General features: G+C 42.7%; 1 protein-coding gene across 2 annotated transcripts; it reads right to left on the reverse strand.

The window, feature by feature from the left end:
• Positions 1–1,093: 1,093 nt before the first annotated feature.
• Positions 1,094–23,561, reverse strand: wdr17 (WD repeat domain 17). 2 transcript variants are annotated; one of them, XM_027283676.1, is made up of 32 exons: positions 23,051–23,561; positions 18,940–19,068; positions 17,984–18,167; positions 17,664–17,894; positions 17,380–17,490; positions 16,999–17,139; positions 16,398–16,520; positions 14,548–14,735; positions 14,275–14,443; positions 12,943–13,034; positions 12,488–12,570; positions 12,282–12,368; positions 11,520–11,684; positions 11,169–11,284; positions 10,386–10,472; positions 9,927–10,076; positions 9,711–9,841; positions 8,441–8,566; positions 7,380–7,535; positions 6,805–6,869; positions 6,007–6,139; positions 5,818–5,906; positions 5,015–5,114; positions 4,537–4,676; positions 4,082–4,193; positions 3,815–3,956; positions 3,240–3,342; positions 2,973–3,074; positions 2,575–2,673; positions 1,824–1,891; positions 1,373–1,470; positions 1,094–1,295 (listed from the first exon to the last, which is right to left on the reverse strand). In XM_027283676.1, exons 2-32 carry the CDS (start codon positions 19,060–19,062, stop codon positions 1,176–1,178), a joined length of 3,834 nt encoding a protein of 1,277 aa, XP_027139477.1. In that variant the 5' UTR covers positions 19,063–19,068; positions 23,051–23,561; the 3' UTR covers positions 1,094–1,175. The 2 variants fall into 2 exon arrangements, 1 of the variants encoding a protein (XP_027139477.1); XR_003463061.1 differs by lacking the exons at positions 1,094–1,295; positions 1,373–1,470; positions 1,824–1,891; positions 2,575–2,673; positions 2,973–3,074 and having other exon boundaries at positions 3,815–3,981.
• Positions 23,562–24,209: the final 648 nt, after the last annotated feature.

Raw genomic sequence — 24,209 nt, forward strand, 5'->3', positions numbered from 1 at the left:
AATGTCACAGTAAGTTTAACCTTGGGTGTCAGTCAGCTGTGGAGGGCTCTCCTCAAGAAGTGGATGGTACAAAATATCATTTGACATAACTACATGATGTCAGATTGACATGAGCTCTGGCTGCATGGTCGAACTAAACAAACTAAAAGCTTGCACTGGAGTTCGTATTTTTTATGTTTCTCAGCGAATGTAGAGGGTGAAACAAGAGGGCTGCACTCTGCAACGCCTCCATCAGATGCCCCAAATCTTACACACTGGTCCTTTAAGGATTTGTTTGACTTTGGTTTGACACTTATCAATGAATACATTTTACTGTAGCAGATCCATCCATACAAACAACACTGAATATTATTAGCCCTGGCTCTTGAAGAGATATTATTCAACTTTCACATTTCATGCTTGAATGATTTTATCTTTATGATGTGCTGTCAGTCGCCTTCAGGCAGAAGATGCTGCTGCATTTGTACAAAGACAGACTCGCTCTCTCTTTCCAGGCCATCTGTGGACTCATCATTGTCTCTGTATGTTTTATGTGCATCACACATTCAGCATGTTGTCTTTCACTGCTGTGGTTATTTTTTACTGCTGCTGATGTTACGTTGTTACATTTGCATGCTATTCTTTACATAAGCATTACATAATATACACAATAAGTCTCACAAATCTACAGTGGTTGCTTTATTTCAGTATTTTCTTTTTTTACAACAATAGAAGAAAGTCATTCAGATTTATACTCAGTATATACATGCTCATACTTATACAGAAACTGTTGGCTGGAGAGAAGAGGGACTCATATCTTGTTCAATAAGAATCCCTCTTCACAAAGCAAGGATGATGACTTTGTTTGCTGAGTTCTCATCACGTAACAGCTAAGCTAACCAAATATCAAACTCTACCAAAACCATGAACTTGTTTGAAACTGAATCATCCTCACACAATCACAGATGTATTATTCGTTGATGTCACCACATTTGTTGGCTCAGTAAATTATGAAATGCAGTTGGCCGGTTAGCTGAAGCACAAAAATGTTCATTGCAGCCTAATTTTCTTTTCCATTACGACACTTCACTCTCTGGCTATTCTTTCTGTCTTCTTCCTTTCGATACGTTAACCCTTCCCTTAGATTGTCCTCTTTGTGTGTGTGTGTGTGTGTGTGTGTGTGTGTGTGTGTGTGTTTAGAAGGGGTTGATGCGGAGTCCTGTTCCCAGAGGGGAGAAGGGGTTGACTTTTGCCCACATTAGAGCATCGTTAAGGGAGATGGCAGATTTACCGTCCTCCAGCAAAAACACTGGACCCTGCACGTGAACAAAAAGAAAACCGTCACAAGCTGTCAAGACATGCACACAAACTGATGCAGTATAGAAACACACACCTGTATTCTGTGTCCAGTGAAACAGGACAGTTGAACATCTGAGTGGCTCGGCAGATTAGAGCCTGTCACATAATCGGTGCCGCACAAGAGTAACGCCGCTGAGAGAGAGAGGACATGTTTCACTACTTCATCTTTATATTGGACTTTACACTGGACTTTAATTATCACCAAACTAAGACAGAGACGAGCAGGATGAAAGCTCATTCTGCCCGCTGTGTTGCTTCATTCATTCCTTCCTTTAAACCACCCTCCATCCGATCAGAAAAACACACACAAGCAGCCAATCACTAATCAGGATATTCTATGAGGCTCACTACCTCCAGCTGATGCCTCCACTAGACCAGGCCAGCTTCAACACGCCACCTAAGTTTGAGGTTACGTTACTGATCACAGATGAAGTCTACAGAATCTACTACATGCTTCATGAGCAGGCCTTAAAAACAGTTTTTACCAGAGTCTGCGGGCTGGATTCTCCTCTCGAGACAGCTGAACTCTTCTCGTTGACACTCTGATGGAGGACTGTTGAAAACAGACAAACGATACAGCTGTGATACCGTGCACAATGCTCATCAGCCATGTATGCTGGTGAACTGAAACATATGCACATAGATGTAGATTATTATATTCAGCATGTGAGTGTGGGACATATTTCCACCTGCAGCATGCCAGAGACCAACGTTCAAAAGTGGCCATGCTTACAGGTCAACTCTTCACACAAAACTAGTCAGGTCTGTCAAGCAGCACGAGGTCGATTCTCCTCATCAACCAGATGTGGACTGTTATCTTCAGTCAACCGGGCGGCAACGTGACTGCATCTGTCATCACCCGGGACAACACATCTGTCTCCCCAGAGGTCTTTCAGCTGCTCTTCATGTGTCTCAAGCCTTCTTAACTCTCTCCTCTCCTGTGTTGCCTTGGTAACCGGCCTCATTGTGGCCTTAGCTTTTGGCTTTACTGGGCAGCTGAGACCAGGCATAATTATAAAGCAGTAATTGCGACTGTGATGACCTCCTCACTGTTCCCCTCTTTACACCATCTGCAGCATTTCCATCAGATGGAAGCTTCACTACGTCACTTGGCCTACTTGTTGTTCATTTGTATGTTTCCTTATGATATTGTACTTCACTTCATTAATAACATTCAGTTGTAATATCTGTGTGTGTGTGTGTGTGTGTGTGTGTGTGTGTGTGTGTGTAACCTACTTGCTGTTACTTTGTGTGCAGGCCCGCCAGGCATCCAGCTCCACAGACAGCTGCTCAATCTTTAGAGGAACACACACCTCCCTCCGCTTTAACAACTGACTGAGGAACAGAGAGAAAAATATCAGCAACAGTTGGACTGACTTACAAACCAGATTCAAATCTGATTATGTCATCTTAAAAATAACAAATGAGCAGCCTGACGTCAGGCATCAGACGTGACTGTAAATCCTACTGCTGTACAGAACTCCTCCTACTTCAACTAAAGTACTGTATATCCAGTGCTCTGAGGAGTGACATGAGACATTTATGTTAAAGTTCAGAGTTCACACACACACACACAAACACACACATACACACACACACACACACACACACATACACAGTTGTGTGTCTCCTACCTGGTGTATTCATAGAGGGCAGGTACGATGCTGGAGTAATGTCTTCTGATGGCCAGCAGACCTCCAACATAACCACACAGGATCAACAGCTCACTACGGGTTCTATACACACACACACACACAAACACACACAGACACACACACACACACACACACACACACACACACACACACAAAGTCTTGGATGACGATCAAGCCTGAATACATTTGGTGAAGTAAGAGCATAATGGAAAATGGGTTAAACGATAACACTGAAGGTGCCCCCACTCTGTCAACTTGGCCATGATGAGGCGGTCAGTTCTGATGTAACTCAGCAGGTCCAGGATTGGCTGAACACTATCCACCATCCAATCAGACCCAGTCAGCTGTTCTGGTGAGGAGGAAAATTGAAGAGAGTTTCTGATTAAACCATCAGTCAGTGTTTTGCTGCATTTGGCATCATGTCAAATAAAAAGTTCACATTTAGAAACTGTTTTCTGAACTATTCACAGATGATGTGACTGCAGCAGCATGTGGAGAAGCATCAGGCTGCACTGATCTATGAATACAGTAGAAAACTGATCTGAACACTCTGCATGCACATGCTGAGTTGGGTTAGGACAGAGTGAACATTCCACACTCCAGTGTTTCATGTCAAAGGTCATAATGTGTCATCACATTTAAAAGATGTGCAGATTTTATGTTTCCAGGTGTTCCTAAACGTTTATATGTAAGGACCCCCACAGTAGATACACATTAGACTACAGACACCCAGTTTGAGAGGATCTTGACTTAAAGAATCCCCTCTGACTCATTTCTTACTTTTAGATTTGCAGACACACACACTCACACACAGTCAGTACCTTTAACGTGATCAATCCCTATCTGCAGGGCATTCTCGGGTTCAGAGCTCAGCAGGTGGAATTTAACTGCTGAAAACAAGTCTCCTTCACACATGGCTGCTTCTGCCAAGGCCTGACACTCCTCTAATGAAGGCAGGCCGCACTGAAAGGACAACACACATCATAGTCTGCATAAATGTTAATATCAACATCACACACAGTGTCAGACACCCCATTCCTGTTCATCCAAAACACGTCTTTGATTTAACTTCATTATTGCTGACTCACCCTCTCGTGTAATTGGTTGATTTCAGCAGCACTTCCTGGGTAAAATGCGCACAGCTTAGCCAATAAAATGTGGTTGTCGGGAATCATTCTCAGCAAGTCAGCTGACAGCTCCCTGAGTGTAAACACGGCACAGATGTGTATGTAACATCAGTCTTATGAGCACAGCTGGAACTTTGGCTTCCTGCTCATCTTCACACACTGAAACTGATGCAGTGGTGAATCTTGTCTGGAATGGTTTGGCACTTATCCCCCACAGGATGTAAACTTCCTGCTCCACAGAGGTGAGTTACAGGCTTTAATGCATAACTCTCAAAATCAGGGAAGAACAGCTTTCAAACTGATTTAAACTAATAAAAAACAAACGTACACATTAGTCAAAATTAGCACTAATAAGCCAAAACTGGAGAAGAGTTCATGAAATGACCTGAATGAACTGAACACGCATACAGACGTACCATGTAGGTGTGGTCATGTACTTCCTGGCCAATAGTTCAAGGCAGTACGCAGTGCTCTGATTGGCTGCCTCTCCTAGGACGAGACCCACACATGTAGCCAACTCCAGCTCATTACCTCGGATCAGACTAGACATGGCTAACTAAAAACATAACAGACATACGCACACATTTCAGTGTTTAAAGCAGATTCCTTATTATCATGAATCAGTAATGACAAAGGACAGACACATGACACTTCACATGATGTTCTTAAAGGAGCACTTAGTGCCATCTATCCATGTAGTTTCTGATTGCAACTGCTCACCTCACCCTCTGCTTCCTCCCTCCTTCAGGTTAATATACACTAATGAAACATGATGCGTATTATATTCTGTACATAGAACTCACTAAATCTGACACACTGGACCTTTGATGTGCATACAAGCAAGTGTAAATATACTGCATGTAGCTAATGGTGATGTGCACAGGCTGTGTGTACCTTGATGTCGTCCACAGTTAGGTGGCAGCATGCTGCCAGGACAGAGTATCCGTCCTGGAAGTACCACTCTGCCAGTTCCTTACACACCTTATGGAGGAGACTGGACAGGAAAAGAGCAAAGTAAAGCCAGGCACTGCCATCAAAAGACACCAGCTCACTAATATTCTGGGGTTCATTTCAGAGAGAAGTTCAATGAATGGAAATCTTCATAGCAAGGGCGCCAAGCTTCAACCACCTAACACCTGTCTGACTGATACCAAAAAAAGCAAAATAAATAGAAAGAGAGGTACCTGTCTTTGTGTGTTAAGCCTGATCTAGTCAAAGTACAGTGAGGATTAGGATGAAACAGTGTACTGAGCTAAGTGTCTGCTGCATGAATGAGTTAAGAAGAAGCACTCTGAAACCTGATCACTAACCCAATATGTTGGAAATGACTTGAATCCAAATTGACTGATCTGTTCTTTTTGTATCATATACTGTATACCGTGGCTCTTGCCAGATCGATCCATCACTGACATGGCATTCACACGGCCAGACTCAGTCATTTTTGCTGCAGTTTTGTTCGTGCCTGACTCAAATCTCCTGGGCTTCAGGTTCACTCCTCTCTGGTTTTTACCTGTTCATCAAGCTGCTCATTCATTACCTGTTAGCTGCTGAACTACATCAGCTGTTTGTGCAAATCTGTCTGTTTGTCTTCCTGCTGTAGAGAGTTAACTGCTTTTACTTTAATCTGACATAGACTGTCAGTGTGTGTGTGTGTGTGTGTGTGTGTGTGTGTGTGCGTGTGCGCGCGCGCACTACACCTCTGGTATTGCTGTCTGTTATCCACGTCATTGGTGGTGTGGTTGACTGGAGAGCTCTGAGGAGCACGGATGTTGCCTTCACACGCTCCCTAAAAGCAAAAAAAAAAGATAATTTATTATTATTCTTATTTGTGATCAATATTATCACAACCATCAAAATGAACTACTCACACCAGATCTACTGTGTACCTGTGCTATTATTAAGGCTTCTAGTAGTTGTCCTCTGCCAGTGAAGAAAGTCACAAGTTTTTTTATGTCTCCCGTGGCGATGCAGTACGGGATAGCGTCATCATTGTCCTCAGCCATCAGCTGTTCAGCTCTCCTGTGACATGACAATATTTGAATGATGTAAAATGATACTGTTACTTGTTTATGTATTGCTATAAATATGTTAAAATGATTCAAATTAAAACAACAAAAGAATCAGACTGTGACAATACAAACATTGTTTGTGGACTGCTGCTATCTGACTATTATTTATGAAAATGATTTAGGGGACTTTCCCTAATCTGCAGCATATTCTTTCCAGGTCTTGTAGCATATTCTAGGTCTTTTTTTACTGTGCTGCAGTGTCCTGACACCTTTTCAAAAGTCTTGGAAATACCCAAAACAACGAGCCTTACATCAGCTTGAAACCCAAAGTCCACATGAACCATGCAGGGGACAGACACAACAGACCTTTTTCATGGCAGACATTCTGACGTGTCACAGCAGGTACAAACAGATTTAACATCATAGCATTAATCAAGGCTGCATCCTCTCCAGTTTCATGGCCCCAGTATTGTGCATGCTAACCCATTCTTAATGTTATCAGTAAAACCTGAGCTTTTCCTGCTGTGACACATAAACGCGCCAACTATACAACTTAATGCAGCCTAGAAGAACAGCAATGGAATAGATCCTGCACTCTGTGAAGAGGAGTATGTTATTTCTGCTGACACTGTGTCCGGGAGGTTTTGACTCAGCTCTTAAACATGCATGGCTTACCTCTGCATGAGTTTCTTCCAGTACTTCATGGAGACTCCAGGCGCCACAGATAATGCTTTCTCCCACTGAAAAAGAGATGATAATGCTCATCCTCCATTTGTTAATACAATAATTGTCTTTCTTTTCATTCCTGTCTTTTTCTGATGTGACCAAATATACTGCAGGCAAAGAGCTGAGTGGTTTGTTGAACCTATCTGATGATGTCCAGATGTCAAAATCCTGTTTTTTGTCTCTGCAGCTGCTGCATGCAGCTGTCTGTCTGTCCCTGCACTAACTCTCCACTCTGTCAGAAGTTCTAAATACCAGCACATCTCTTTTCAGAGTCTTTCACCTCCAGTTTCCACTTGCAGGCTCTTGGCCAGCTTCACTGGCTCCATCATAGCAGAGAGGTCCAGATGTAAGAACACTGGTGTTTTGACAACTTCTGGGAGCATTTGCTTGGTTTAGAGCCTTTGTTTTTAGTCAAACAGAAAGTCACTACAGAGCCAGTCAATGATCATGAACATGTTAAATATTAAAAGAGCGAGGACAGGATGAAGGCCAACACAACTGATTGAGACACACACACTCCGCACCTGTCCCAGCTCCACCATTAATTCACAGTATCGTTGAATCTGTCCCAGTCTCAGATGGATTTCTGCTGCTTCCTTCAGCCTCTCTTCTTTACTTGGCGCTCCGATACCTCCTCCAAATTTAGACATCTTAACTATGGTGAGCTCCTGAGCTTCAGACTGAAAGAATGTAGAGACAAAAGCAGTGAAACATAACACACTATGAAAGATCTTAAATGGACTTCTGTTTAATAGAACAGAAGAAAATTCAAATATTAGCAAAGTACCCATGTAGTGAGTAAAAAATGTGTGCTTAGCTGGAAAACATTCCTTCAAATACAAGCAGCTTTGAATTCTTGTAAATGAAAGTTAGAGGTCGAAAACCAATTCAAAGCGATGAAGAGTCACCATCCAGGCTGTACAGAGCAGGTTTGTGACAGCTCATGGTGCTGGAGGTGTGTGGACAGTAACGCTACTTTAGTGCTTTGGTATCCTGTGTACGTGATTGTAGAAAGAAGCCTAGCTCTCCCCTCCCCCTCCTGTCTGTTTTTTTTCTGTTAGAAACTTTCTAATTTCACTCACATTTGACTTAATTTTAATGCGCTATTGTCATTTGTGGTTGAAATATTAATAGACGTTTTCAAATGTAGTCCTGTGTTTATTTATCATCACAAGCTTTCATTGTATTTATTCACCATATGTTCTGTATGTACTGTACTTTTCATTATTCTGGCCAGGTTACACTGCAAGCTTTGTCAAGACACGTGTGTTGTATCAATTCATACCTCTTATGATCATTTTTGCTCATGCCTCTCTCATAGTGTAATTCTTTCTTGATGCAGCTGTGTGTGCTTGACTATATGAGTCATTAGTCGGGGAAAAACAAGCAGGCCAATTAAACAATTCACAAAGAGTGCTTATCTCCCCATTTAGGGCCAGAAATCACCATACTTGACTTCTCCTTGAGTGAGTGCTCTTATCTGGCTCCGTCCATTCACTGATTAGTTTGTCCTATAATAAACTGCTCCTTCACAGTGTGTTTCTACACACGTGACCACCTCTCGGTTTTATTCGTGGCTGCGTACCGTTTTAAACTTGAGCAGGTGTTTCATGTGCATCACTCCTTTGCTGTAGCTGGCTGGTAGCAGAGAGTCGTCCTGGCCGTTGATAACCGACACCAAGTCCCACAGGTTACTGCTGCCTCCTGGAGGCTGACACGAGGTAGAGTACATTACACACATGCAGCATGCACACTCACTCACAGAGAACAAATAAAAAACACTGATTCATACATGTTTCTAGCACTATTTTAATTATGTATGTGACAGTGTACCAAATCATGTCTCTGCTGCTGGCTGTTCTACAGGAGCTAGACCTATCAGATTGATTCTACAATGTGCTGTAGCTTGTTCAGTCTATGTATCATTCATGTATATAATACTACAAATTGTACTTTTATTTAGCTTTTTTCAGAAATGGACTTTCGTTTTCAAAGTATTTGCTGTTCAAATTGGAACAGGAGATTCTTAGTATTACACCACAGAGCTCTCCTGTGGATACACAGTGACTTTCACAAGCTGTGCCGAGGCCTTTTCTCTCCTAATCTCTCTGTTTGATTTGTATTCCTTTTAAGTAAACATAAAATAAAGGGTGTGTTGGAGAGAGCCTTTTGTTGACTCACATTCCACTTAAATTCTGAAATGGAACAGTTCAAATGAGACTCGTGCAGAATCAACAACAGTGCACTTGTTGAACCACAGGCTCTTGTAAGTTGACTGTGCTGATGTCAGGTAACATAAAGATAGTTCTTAGCTATGAAAACAGCTGCTCATTACTAATAAATGAAATGCATCTAGGTTTTTTGTAATATAGTTTATGTCATTGTTTATCTGCATGGTTTTTGAAGAAATGCCTGAAGCTGCACTTAAAGACCAGAAGAGGGAGACAAAACGCACAGAAACACTATGGAGGCTACACTTTGGGAGCTCCCTTCCTACTTCTTTACTTCCTCACTGTCCTGCAGCTTCCATTAACTAACCAAAGATGTACAATATAAAGTGTGCAACAGAGACAACATAAACATAAACAGTTTGCAAACAAGATCGTCAGATATATTTTAACTTTAAACCTGCATTTGTAGACAGATTTCTAGATTTTCAGTTCTAAGCCGTGTAAACAGAATATGGCAGTAACAAATGAGTTAATAAATTAGAAACATACTGCATGTGTGTACACCTAACCCTAACCCTTATTCTAAGGTAACGTAAACATAACTATCTTATTTGCATACACTAATAAAAAAACACCAGACCTTTACCATACCACTGAAAAATGAGCATTCAGAATGTACTTTACCGAAAAGCATTCAGAAAACCAGCGCAGCTTCTTGGCCCTGATGTCTAAGCTCAGTTTATCCAACTCCTGCTTGACGTCTCGAGACACTTTACCGCAGAGCAGCGGGGGTGCACCAGGAACCATTGCTGTGTCTGCGAGGACACACAGGCGGCATTCTCAAAGGAGCTTTCAGAACAGAGCGACATCAAACAGAACAGATCAGGAGTGTGTTCTCACCTGTGTTTCCTATGATCTTTTCCCAGGGCTGGTCGGTGAGGATGTTTAGCAGCAGTGGAGAAATGAGGGGCGTGAGAGACCACAGCCTCACTGTGCTGTCTCTACTACAGCTGGCCATGGTGAACGGACGACTCTGGTGACATGTTAAGCCTGCAGATACATGCACAGTTTGGTAAACAACAGGGCAGTGTGGGGCTGTGCAGGGTTCAGGTACAAACCTGTACATCATTAAATTTACAACATTCAGCAAATGAACTGACTGCAATGTGCCACAACTTTCTAATACCAAGAAAAGCACTTTTATTTACTTAATATCACACACAGATTCTACATATTTATTTAATTTCAATTAACTTCATTTCATGTAACTGACAGTTTTTTGTTCATCACATATTGTACTTGACATGTACCCATAATGTATCTGCAGTATTAATAGCTGAGCAGCGTGTTGTGTCTTACCATAGACATCAGCTCCGTGGTCATAGACTGTATCTAGACATGTGCCATCTCTCGTGTCCCACACTCTGATTGTATAATCCCAAGAACCTACAAAATAATACAACATTTTATGATTTCAATACCACACTCTCTGATATCATATAATATAGTTATATAGTGGTATAGTTCAACCACTTTACTTCTTGGTCTAGCATAACTTCCTCTGTGTCGTGCATCAGCAACAGAAAAACATCCTGTATCTTACTACGAGACCATTTTAAACTTGTGCTGAACACACGATATGTAATGCCTTTCCATCCAACATTTTCAAATGATGAAGTTGAAGGTGTTCTTAGAAGCACAACAAGTGACTGATAGTACACCTGAAATTTGTATGAGGAGTTCAACACTAAAAAACACAGAGGACTACAGAGGAGATGTGCATATGCTGATGCTGTTGTAGTTTCCTACAATTACCACTAGATGTTGCTAAAAAGACACATTTTATACATGTTCCAGAGAAGTTTCTACAGTTGGTACTAAACACAAACCTCAAACCCACCAAGAGCCTGATAAACACAGAGGTCTCACTCTCTGTGAAACTCTGTATTCATGCATTCAAAACTGGTGACAGCTGTAATGTCACTGAAACGCTAAAATTATGGAAATATATACAGACACAAACATACGCTGAAGGTTATAGAGTCAATATGTTGAAACACACCAGACAGACAATCGCATATTGATCACAAAGCAATCAAACAAACACAATTGAAAAATGATCAGTACATTTAGTGGAATTACCTGAAATGAGGAGGTAGGGAACCTCTGTGTTCCACATCAAACCTCTGACTGGAGCTTTATGACCGCTCAGCACATTGATACATGCATCCTGTGTGTAGTCCCATATACGAACAGTACTGCAAAGACAGACACAGGAATTTCTCTTTGTTCTACTCTCGTGTTGTTGACCATGCTGACTGTTTTTAATCATAAGTAATGGCAAAATGTTGCCTTAACACAATGTCCACACTTTTGTCCACATCTTTTACACTACATGCATTATGATTCATATCTTTATTTGACCTGTTTTTGTACTGTATCATTTGGAGCTGCAGTGAAATAGAGTCGCCGTTAAATGTCACATGCACTCACCCATCATCTGATCCAGAGCATAGTATCCCCTCTCTGAGTGGAGACCAGCGGACATGGAATACTTTCGCTAAGTGTCCAGTGAAGACCTTCAGAGGCTGATCAGAGCTGGTGGCCAAGTAATACACACGGACATTTTTATCTTCGCAGCCTGTTGCTATCATATCCCTGCAGAGAGTAAGAAAGAGGCAGGAGGACATTACCAGATGACACCAGTGTTCATTTGGATAACAGCATTTTCCGCATAGTTTTTGACCTTTTTTTCACAGACCAAAAATAAACAATTAAATAAACACTGGTTCATGATGACAAAAACATTTTTGTCATAGTTTTATTAATTGACAAAAATGTGATCGAGGGACAAGCTGGCAAGACACCCTATCTGAGCTGCTGTTTTCACTAAAGTTAAATTATGAAACAAGCTAAAACAAACCGTCCTGTCCTGAACAGAGAAGTGAATAACCCAGAGCTGCTAATCTTAGATCATTGAATTATAAAAGATGTTTTCTGCAGGAGTATGAGTTTGGGAATTCTAGATGACTCAGACTAAAAGTAGCTCAACTTTACTGGATGACACAACACATTTATTTTTGACAATATAAATGTGTTTGTGTTTATTATTTTGTACTTGTTGCACTCACACCAGCTGTTGACTCCATGTGTTTAGCCTTCTCTTTGTTTTTTTATAACCCTCTAAACTGTTCAAGTCAGTAGTATATGTAGCCTGTTGTATGAGGAAAGATGGCAGATAGATTGGGGTCTTACTTGTTGTTCTGGCTCCAGTCACATCCAAAGACAGCAGCAGGATGTTTGTACTTATGGAGGATTTTACCATCGATGGTCCGGATGATACTGTTGTCCAAACAATATAAAACATGTTAAGATCCTATGAAGAGGAAATATTATGGATTCTTCATAACAGAGCTAACCCGTTTCAGAATAGAGGTGTACCTGGGAAGATGAGGACTTACCAGAATCCATCTCCACTACAGGTAGCAATCCTCTTAGAATCCTTATGGCTCCAGGATATACAGAATATACCATTCTTACCATGCTGCAGGGAGACAGAGATGTGTTACTGCAGGCACAATTCATTGTTTAAAAAAGGGGAAGTCAGATGTTTCACTAAGGGGTATTTGTCAAAGATAGAATAATCATTGATGAGAGAAAATCTGTGATAAACCAGTTAAGTTTAAGTTTAGTGTAACTAAACCCATAAACCACTTTTTCATCTCAGGCCTTCCTTCTGTAGCCACATTCCTGCTACACGGAGTGGTGGTCAGTCCGTCACTCTGGTCAGCAATACCTCCCACCTCACACACTCTGTAGCCATGAGGCCACGTCCCCTTCAGTGACTGGTATTTTTAAAATTTGCTGTGGGTGTAGTTACACTTTAAAGTCATTTTGCACTAAGAGTCAAAGCAACCTCATTAAAGCGAGTGATGATCTTTCCTTTCCTGACGTCCCAGATGAATGCTCCATTACGAGATGTCGCCCCTGCAATGCAGTTCAGGTCTCCTTCAAGACACACAAACAGAACAGTCACCAACTCACACATGAAAAACACATCATGCTGATGATCATCTTCCTTTTTTGGTTCCAGAAATGACCCTCAATATCTGATGAGCGGGTGAAGCTGGAAAGTGGCATACTAAAAGTCGGATTTGACTGAAGTTTGACAGGTGAGTTTTGTGAGCTAATAAGTTGCGATGGACCCACTCACACGGCAAAGCATAGCATGCTTTATCATCTATTTTACTCTAAATGGAATCATCAGTTATTAAATGAACATCATGCTGTGTGGAAGAAGACTTGAAACTAGATATTGAGACCATGAACTCATGAGGAAACTGTTTACTGTGCGAATAAATCAAATGGAGCTGCGCCCTGCTGGTCATTAGAAAGAATGCAGGTTTAAGACACATAGTGTTGGCTTCACTTCACAGCCCAGAAGCTCTGTCCACTAACTGCCAAAGGTGTGATCTCAAACAGAGTTCATACGGCTTCCTAGAGAGACTCTCACAAAGGACTGAAGCTCTACAGCTGACTGACACTGCCATCACAACTCACAGTTCACTAGAGTTTGTGTAAAAGAACATTACATCTGACAATGGCGGTACAAATAAACTTGTTTCAAGATACTTTCACACACCAAACAATACAATAATCACCAGAGCTAATGCTAAATATGAAGTTATGTAAGAGTTAAAAGTTGACTCTTAGACACGGCTCAGTGTTTCCCACAGGGTTTAGTGAGACTGGACCTTGGATCCAGCAGGACGGGTTTGAGGGCATCCTTGTAAAGAAAATGTTGTAAAGTTAGATGCATCAGTCGGTGTGTTTTGAGAGCAAAATAAACTTTTACGGGCTGAACCAAACTGTAGAACTTCACTGGTGATGTCAGGACATTATATATTGATTGAAAAGAGTACAGTTTATACATTAATAATGACAGGGTTGGGTTTAGACCAATGAAAGTCAAAATAATGGACAAACATGCGGTGCTGGCTACCGCCACGTTTGCTGTGCTGCCTCTACTGTCTTCCTGGCTAATCTAAATATTGGCAAAGACGTGGATCAAACAACCATTAAAGTGTAACGGTTACCTGTCAGTCAAAGCAGCTTTGCTGTAAATTATGCATAGCTTTAAGCTTTAATAGCATTTGAACAGGTGAGTTAAAAAAATCACCCTGTGTGTGTTTGTGTGCGTGCGTGCTGTATGAGAGTGTGCGGATGTGTTGAGGTGGAGCTTGTTTACCTGGAGCCCAGGACAAGGAGTAGACCACTCCTTCGTTACCAGGGGAGGTGTAAACAGCTGTTAGTGTGTTTGTGTCCCAGATTTTGATGGTTCCATCAAAACTAGCCGTGGCCAGCAGGTTGGGATCATCTGGCTTAAACTTACAGTCAAAGATGGTCTCTACATGACCCTGGAAACATGAAAACAGAGAGAACGAGCACAGCAGTCACAGGTCAAGAACACGGCACATGGCATGTGTAGGCTGTTGACTTTACAAAGCATATTACAGAATACCAAGTCTCGTAGGAAGTCCCACTTCTTGGCCCCCATGTCATAGAGTCCCACCCCTCCGTCCATGAAACAGCACACAGCATGGCCAGGAGGCAGAGAGAAGGACCGGTTCTGTGACAGGGTTGGGGGAGGTACTGCCTCACTGGTAGAACTGGTGTGTTGACTTTTACTGGGAGAGCAGGAATTCTGAGCTGTAGAAAGAGTGGAGGGAGTCAAAGAAAGACCAGGGCCGGGGGCGCCAGGGAGGTATGGTTTGGGACAGCCAGAAGTCAGTGGACCTGATCCCTGCTAAGCTGCTCCCCAAATAGAAAGACCCAGTGGAAAAGTCCCTGCTGCAGGGGCGAGAGCTGTTCATCTGGGTCTAACAGTAACAATACATAAAATTCTCTTCTGACCCAGCTGTCCTGGCCTGGCCCGCCCTGGATCCATGCCGACCAGTCTCTGTTCCTTAAGTCCAACCAATGATAGTATAAAGAATGGACAGCACATGAGTGATGTCACCCATAGGTCAAAATATGTGGCGCTGGCCAGTGCCTCTGCCTCTACCGCCTCTCGTCTGATGTAAAAATCAGCGAAGACGTGGATCATAATTTGAACATTACACATATACCAGGCTATAAACATGTTAATTTCTGCTGTTGGTAGGGATGTAACGATACACTCAACTCACGACTCGATTCGAGTCACGATTTTTTGTTCACGATACGATTTTTTCACGATTTTTTTTTAAATCAAAATGAGCTACAGACAAATTCTGACCAAATAAAATTATCTTTTTATTTGTAGGAAAAAAATCTCTCTTTACAGAAACTCTCAAACAGTTTGTGTTCTTATTAGGGCTGCCAGCAAGCAGCTGATCTGACCATTACCTTTCAGCTTGAAGTATGAGCTAACTGAAAATAAAAACAATTAAGATGATAGCTCATTAACCCTTTAATGAGAGTCCACGGCCCCGGGAAACGGCGAGGTCCGGGCGCTGTAAACGCTGAGCCGGTCGCGGCGCACCGCCGCAGAGGAAATGCGCCCGGCGGGGGCCAGCCAGCGCCGGGGAGAGGTCCCATGAGGGGATCCTCCCTCACCGTGCGGCCTTCCCTGACCCGACTTTAATCCCCCGTGCAGACTGCGCGGAAGTTGCGGAAAAGTTGCGGTGATTGGTTAAAATTGCAACACCCCCGAATTCACGGGGATTCACTGAAGTTGCGTTGAAGTTGCAAATCGCAACATCGTGAATTACTGGAGGGTCTGTGTTATGGTATCATTTACAGTACAGTCAGGCCTGACGCCGATTACCACTACTGCGCATGTGTGTGTGTGTGTGTGTGTGTGAGAGAGACAGAAAGGCAGACGCGGCAGTGGAAGCTGCAGCCACAACGTAACCTATTTCTAATTTTAAAAAAGACGAAAAAGAACATATCCTACTTCTCTCGCATTCGTCAAGAATCGCGATTAATTTTTTCTGTCAACCGATGCGAGTCGTCACGCATTTGTACCGATTTTAATCGTGTCACGATGCATCGTTACATCCCTAGCTGTTGGACATTTTAATACAGATGGTTATGGAGATTTATGGTTATGACTCATTTCTGCAGCCTGTCTCAAGTGGCCACTCTAGGAATTACAGCTTTTAGCACTTCCCAAACACAGAGGTTGCTGATTGGGTCAAACCACAGATTCTTTTTTCCCCCTTTGGTTCTTAGTCACTCTGTTTTGCCCTCTGTGTGTTTACTGTGAGTTTATTATACATAAAATCCACAGACAGTCCACTTGTAAGAATGACACAATAGAACAGAAAAATAAAAAAGAGAACTCCTGGAACAGTTGTGGTGCATGCAAGGTATTAATATCAATTTTACCTTTCTTGGCAAGAGGTGAGCTAAGGACATGCAAAGCATGAAATCCAGTCTTTTTCAGTTTAAAGCTGTCCAGAGGTGTGGAGCGAGACACATTCCATACCCTCAACACTCCAACCTGGGAGTCTGACAGACACACAAACACAGATCAGTCAAACATGTGAGAGATCTTTTACACAATGCAAATGACATTTTTCAGTAAACTGAAACGTCCTTTTTATATGTTAACAGTCCATTGTGCTGGAGCACCATTCCACAGTAGCCCAGAACACACAAACTAAACACTGACTCTAGATAGGCACTTTTTTTTTTTACACGTTTTGCACCCACCATAGTTTGTCCTTCATCCTAGGAAAGAGAGGCTGAGGCGAGGGGATTGCAATCGGAAACTACAACCAGATGCCACTAAATCCTTCACACTGATCCTTTGAGAAACCAGTAAGAATGCATCTATACATAGGCAGATGACACTGTGACACCAGCAGGTCCCACATACCAGCTGGCCGGTATGTCGGACGTTGAAAGTCTAACATGCACATAAAAACATGGAGGCAAAAGGGAGCCAAGATCATACACACATCCCACACAGAAACACAGTCTTTACCTCCGGTGATGAACATGCCTGGTGCAGAGGGGACCCAGGCCAGACACTGAACTGATGCAGCAGCTGAGGGGAAGCAGAAGGATGTGATACAAGCCAAGGCCTCGCTGTCCACCAGCCTGATGCCATTATGGAGATTGGACACTGTGAGAGAGAGTGTGCTCATCAGTCTGTGGTCTCAGCAGTCCACATTCACAGATAGACCAGATGAATTGTTTTTATTACTAGTATGTTATTAAATGGTACTTGCGAATACTCTGCACACACTGACAACAACAACAACTGTACTATGCAGTAAAGTTCCTTTATTGTTCTGTTCTATGTGTCTTATTTTATCACTTCAGATAGCAAAGTGCAGGTGACGTTGCTCGTGTTTTCTCCAACCTAGTAAATAGTCAGTTGACAAAAGGTCCCATTCCAGAGCGCTGACCGGGTCCTCTTCATCCGTCCCCTCTAATGACTCTGGACGCAACACATGCTTTTGGCTTTTACTCCCTAAATGAGACAGGCAGACGGATTAATAAAGACGCGTGTCTTTACAGGCTCATGTCTCTGCTTATGGAACCCAGAGAAGAGTGAGGTTAGACATAATAAAGCTCAGAATATAAGCAGACAATGCCTGTAAAAAAAAAACACACAAATGTGTGTTTTAAGGAAAACTTCTGTACCCGGCTGAAATATAGACAAACTTCCGTCTGTGTGTCCAAAGACCAGTTTGCCTTTTTTGGTGGGGTGCCATCTGAAGAGACAGATATCAGACAGGAAGGAGTGGGCTTCTTTATGCACTGTGACCCCGGGATCAGAACCTCCATAGACCCAGATATACAGCGGACCACGCTGGGGGACAAACGCCACTCCGTCAGCTGAGTTCCAACACCAGCTGACCGACGTAGGGATGCCTGTAAAAAAAGAAGAGACGCTGTGATGCTTCATTGGACGAGGACGTTACAATAATCTAACATTAAACACTCCAGTGTTCCAATGAAACCTTTAGTATTGTCCAGTCTTGCTACAGCCTTTTGTTCTGCTACGTTCCATACGATGAGCAGGTTATCAGCAGAAGCTGATGCAAACAGATCAGGGTTGTCAGGACACCAGCTGATGGCTGTAATGGTCTTCTTGTGTTCTGACATAATGGACCTCAACTTAAATTCATTATACTGCTGGTCCAGCTACAACAAGGAGAAGAGAACAAGACGAAAAAATCAAGAACAGCTCGGATGGGTTCAACATCAATTCTGTAGTTCAGTTTTAAATACATAATTGTAGACAGTTCATTCAAAGATGGTTCAGTTCAGTGATTCAGTTCCTTCACTTCAAACAAAAGATTTGATTAGATGGTCCAAATAGTTTACAGGGTAGTGTGTTTGAATGTGTAGAATCAGACATGTGACCCAAGTCACAGGTTTTTCTTGGGCAAGTCAAGTTCATTTACAGGTTATGTAATGTCAAGACAAATTAAATCCATTTTTAAGGAAGTCAGGTCACTTTTTTAATCATCAGGCTAATGTTAGCTAACATCCGCCCTCACAGACACTTACTGATCCCAATTAATCTTCTAATCGCAAACAAAGTTTGATGCTGCTGTCTACTTCAGATGGGAAACTCCTCAGTTCAAAAGTGATGACTCCTGACACCAGCGCCGGTCCTGGCCACATTTGTGCCCTGGGCGAACCCCCCCCCCAACGAGAATGCGCCCTGGGCGGCCGCCCACATTGCCCATAGCTATAACCGGCCCTGCCTGACACAGACGTGATGATGATGATCTAATCCACAGGGAGCATCGTATGGAGCTGGAGTGACAGGGTTGTCATCCAGTCGTGACAGTGGCTAGTCAACTTAAGTCTAAGTCACAGTGACTCCAGTCCACATCTCTGTGTATATTATTATATGTTCGTACATGTATTTTGCTCTATGTGTATCAGTACACTGTGTGTAGTTCACCTGATAGATGTATATAGCCAGCGTAGCACAGTAGGCGAAGCGGTCTCCGCTAGCAGCACACACATCTTTATTCCAGGGCTGACAGCCTGCTGCCAGCAAGCCCACTTGCTTCACCTTGGCCATCCTCACCTGAAGACAAACACACACCGAGAGAGAAATGACGTTATAATTAGGTGACAGATCCAAAGATGAACAGAACTTAGTTATGGCTTTTTCTTGTTTTAGTCTTGCTGCATTGGCTGCCAGTGAGGTTTAGGGTTGATTTGAACATTCTTTGAATCACTACATGGCTTAGCCCCTGTCTACATTTCCCAACTACTCAGTGCTTACACCACAGAGAGGTGGTTATCCCACGTGCCAAACGTAAAAACCAAAGGCTGTCTTGCTGTCCTAGCACTCAGACTTCTGAACAATCTCTCCCCTCTTATTAGACCAGCTGAGACTGCTTGTTTTTAATTGAAAAAACACTTCTTCAGGTTGGCTTTTCTATAACTCAAAGGGCTGTCTGGCTGTGTGGAATGTTTGCGCTTGATGTTGATGTGACACAGTGCATAAACAGTAACTTACCTATGGTATGTAAGATTCCTAGTATATCATGTCTATACTATGTATTTATCTTAAGCAGTGTCAGCTGACAGACTGTGTATAAATTGCAGTACGTTGTTAAAGTTATGTGTTGTAGCCTACAGTCTAGTGCAACACCAACCACAATAAAAAATAAAATAAAAATGAAATCAACACTTGTCTAAACAATATTTATTATGGATTGTGCGTTGATTTACAGTGTAAAGCTCTGTAACTACCATAGTAACGGCCACAGCATGCTAACATACTATTAAGATCCACAGGTTGAAGAGGATAATATGATTAAAGAGAAGAGGATTGAATTAATCTCTGCTGTGATTGGCTAAGGCTGCTGCTTATCTACTGATTGAATACTGCTACTGTGAGGAACTGACTGGTGACAGATTCATGAGAATCTCCTACCCACCCACGTATGAGCATCTTACATGTCTCCATCCAGACATCATGATCTGGTCACTCAGGATAATCCACAGACTTTGTTGTGAGTGCTTTCATATAGGAATTATTTCACCTCTACACCAAACAGCCAACTCACATCAGAGTACAGAAGCGTGCTCCCACTCATGGATGAGAAGTTGGTTCTGAGCAAGCTATCGCTAGCAGCTCAGCCCGAGAAGGATGCCATGAATGTTTTTCTCCTGCACTGTCACAAGCACCAACCTCTCGACAACGCCTGGTTCTAGTTTCATTATATTAGAGAGAAGGCAGGCGTCTCTACCCGCGACGTCTCCAAAATTCAACAACTGACAGTTAAATCAAGTTTGTTGATTGCCTCTTCCGTGCTGAATCACAGAGGAGATGAAGAACTGAAAGAAGGGGAACGTGGGCGCATTCATGGGGTTTTCTATCAAAGCTAATCTTCAAAAACCTGTTGACCAGTTAGCCGTGACCTCTTCCTGTCAGGTGCAAATTGGCTGATTTACATATAAATTATTTCTCTTTTGGATTAGATAATGGTGCGACCATCTCGACAGTAATGATGTGCAGTTGGCACAGTAATGACTACGCAGCACTTGGATGGAGGAACGTGTTGTGCTACAAGTGGATCTCTTTGGGCATCCCATAATTACACTGTACTTGTATTTGTCAGAAAGCTAATGCCTCTGAAAGAAGACGAGGGTTTTACCTCCACTGCTTCACAAAATCATACACTCCTGTGATCTTTCTGTGATTTGCTTTGTCCCTTTTCTTCTCGGGCTGAGAGACATCTTAGTGTTAATTTGACAACAATGTAATAACATGCGCATTATTGCTAATACTTGTTCCATTTAGGAAGCTTTAAGTACAGTGAACACTTGATCTGAAGCTAGAGGGTTCTCCAAGCAGCAACCAGATTGATTCAATTGCTCTAAGCCTATTTTTCTGTACATAAATGAAATAAAAAGTTAAACCTCTAACTGCTGTTCTAGGGGAGGTGAAAGTTCATAGAATCACACTTATAAAAGACTCTCTGTTAAATTCTGTTGTCATTACGTGTTTTTAGCTATGAGGAAGTCCAGCACAGTCAGCATCATCAAAAAGGCCCAGCAGAGGTTGTACTTCCTGCGCGAGCTCATGAAGCTCAACCAATTCTACTCTGCCATCATTTAGTCTGTCCTCTGCTCTTCAACAGGACGTCTGGACAAGAGCAGAACAAGAACTGCAGAGAAGATTATTAGCCTGCCCTCCACTCAGGACCTGTATTTGTCCAGAGTCAGGAAACGGGCAGGTAACATCTCTGAAGGCCATCACACCCTGGACACAAACTGTCTAAATTCCTACAGGCTGTCTCTGTGATCAACAGCTAAAACCTGACACAAATGTCAGTAACATCACCTGTATAATATCTGTGAATTACAAATTATCTATGTAAATAGATAATTATATATATATATATATATATATATATATATATATATATATATTCTGATTCTGATCCTGAGTGTATGTAGAAACAGATTCATTCTGTCTTTCTCCCTCTTATTGATGATGATGTATCACTTCCTTGTTTTTGACCAATAGGCTCACACATTGACATTGAGTACCATCCTCCCACTCAGCTAATCAGTGTCTAATACAGTCTAATACATCACAGCTACTGCTGACTGCAGCCGTCTGATGAAGACGTGCAGATCATGTTAAACACACTTCACCTTTACACACCTCTGCAGAGTGACCTGAGAGAGTGAACATGGTAAATGCTGCTGCTCGCCATTGACTTCAGGAATAAACACTCCTGCAAACCAGCGCTCCTCACTGCGTACACATGCACCATATTCAAACTAAAGCATGCAAATATTGGATGTGCACAATATTTTCAGGTGTTGGCAGCACAGCTTCATCCACTTTACTGGGCAAAGTGCCTTAAAATGAATGTAGTAATGCTATGTGAGTGAATAAACCAGCATGTTGGGTATTGGCTCTCTCTCTGTATCGCACACACACACACACACACAGAGTCTTGGACATCCGTGTGTAACAGGAAAAGGTTATTTTCTCAACAAGCTGAAGCAAAGACTTGTATTCATTGATGTTCTTCACAGCAGACATTTTGACTTGTGGCACAGGAGCAGAGTGTCTTAGGAAGCATGTCCCAGTGAGGTAGTGTGTGCACCACCAGGACCAGGACCAGGACCTGGACGCACCTACATAGAATAGAGCTTCATCAATGTTATTAATCATACCTGTGCTTTTCCTGCTCTGACGTGTCAACATGAAGAAAAAGTGTGAACCTAAACCAACAACCAAGACCTCGTCTTTAATAGGGGGCATACAGTGGATTAGCTCAGCCAGCAAACACACAATGAAACCCACGGAACCCCTCCACGCAGTTATGAACAGCTATAGTAAATAATCTTAAATATTCATATGCAGATAAAACACGGCGCTGCTGTAGGATCGTCGTCGTTAGCCCGACACAGGTGCTGTCCTGCTCGGTGTTTCCGTCGAGCACGGTTTGGCTCATTTTCAGGTGAAATGAAGGTGGAGGTCGTGTGACGTGTCACCGCTGTTTATAAGACGGTAAAGGAGCCGGCTTTAACCCAGACGACAGACGTCTTTTTCACAAATGCAAATCAGCAAACCCCGCGCTCATTCGGTGTCGGTAACGTTCCAGACTGGACAACAGAAGAGGCACGAAGCTGTAAACACAGAAACCTCGTTTCTGACATGACACACAGCTGAGCCGCCGGTAAATCAATAGGCTAACCCCGTCTGTGAGCTGTTGTCATCATAAATTGCCGCCGCTCGCGGTCAGACTTCGGCTTCAGCGCCCGTCTGTCGCTGTCATGTTCCCGCCGTCTGTAGACGGTATCAACAGGTTTCAGCGGCGCTAACTCATCCGCGTGGAAACCGTGTGTTACTGAGACGCACAGTGTCGCAGATGTGCTCCGTCTGTAGAGCACCGGGGCACAGATAGGCTGGTGATAACGTGCCTTTCACTCAGCGGGACCGGACATCTCTGTTCCGTGTGCCGTCACCGCTCAGTTCCAGTTCTATTACGGTGTTACCGGGCGGCTCGCGCCTGTGTCTGTGTTTTTCTTCTTACCGTCTCTTGTCAGTTGGCTCGTGCACAACGGACAGCTCCCAGGTGCTGAAATGCTCCCCAGCTCACCGTCCTCCGCGTGAGCTGGGACGTGACGACGGCAGCGATTGGTCCCCGGGAATAATCATTTTGATCAGCTATTGGTTGTCCGGAGTGTCAGTAAGAGCCTTTCTGTGTGAATCCAGCAGTGTCACAGCAAGCCGCCCCCTCTGTGCCCAGCATGATGTATGATTACATTAGTGTGATCCTCGGAGCTGATCCTGGGTCAGCACTTTGTCACGGAGTTATCCGGATTTTTGCAACGGCGGTTCAAATGCATTCCGGTTATTTAGGTCAGTTACAGGCAGGGGTGGACGGAGTAATACATGCCTGTGAATACAACCAAGTAAAAGTGGCCGTGAATGTAAAAGTACAAATAAATTACCAGGACAGTACACTATGCCCTGTGGAGTCCCTTTCATTGTTTACGTCCATGTTCACCTCTCTGTCTTGTTGTGTTCTCCCTGCCTCTGGCCTTCTGTGGTACTGTGCTGCATATGTTGACGTTACCGCCACCTGTTCATCAGTGGAGCAGTGTGACGCCATTGGCAGGGCTGTGTGTGGCGTCATAAACAAAATGGGAGGCCCCGCTCATCAAAACATGTGATACTATACTACAGTATATACACTATAATAATAATAATAATAATAATACCATATTATATTATGCGTATAATACATTTTATATCAAGCGCCTTTAAGGACACCACTTCACACAAATTAAACAGATATTATACTTGCCTATAATGATAGCAGTCACATATCTAAATAATTAAATAAATAAAGAATAAAATAATAATAATAATAAAATAATAATAATAATAATAATAGAAATAGCTATAAAAAAAAAAAAGGGGAGAAAAAAAAAAAAAAAAAAAAAACAAGTTTAGCAAAGGTTAACAGTACCATATTTGGAGCCTGAAGACATGAGTTTTCTTTTTAAACTCAGCAGTGGATTCACACTGGCTGGTGTCATCTGGATTAATTCCACAGTTTAGCAGCAATGTGGCTGAATGCTCTCTCTCTCTCTCTCCCTCTCTCTCTCTCTCTCTCTCTCATGGTACCGAGGTTCATCTTAGGTACTCTGAGCAGACTAGATGAGGAGGATCGCAGTGAGCGGGCA

This window comes from Larimichthys crocea, chromosome X, assembly GCF_000972845.2.
Source record: "Larimichthys crocea isolate SSNF chromosome X, L_crocea_2.0, whole genome shotgun sequence".
Taxonomy (NCBI): domain Eukaryota; kingdom Metazoa; phylum Chordata; class Actinopteri; family Sciaenidae; genus Larimichthys; species Larimichthys crocea.

Excerpts from the sequence above, each read along its gene's own strand:
- wdr17 (XM_027283676.1), bottom strand. The coding sequence starts at position 19,062 with ATGGCCAAGGTGAAGCAAGTGGGCTTGCTGGCAGCAGGCTGTCAGCCC. Across the intron at positions 14,444-14,547 it reads GGGACTTCCTACGAGACTTG|GGTCATGTAGAGACCATCTT; the intron begins GTATTCTGTAAT and ends TCATGTTTCCAG. Across the intron at positions 11,285-11,519 it reads TGCTCTGGATCAGATGATGG|TACTGTTCGTATATGGGACT; the intron begins GTGAGTGCATGT and ends CTGTCTTTGCAG.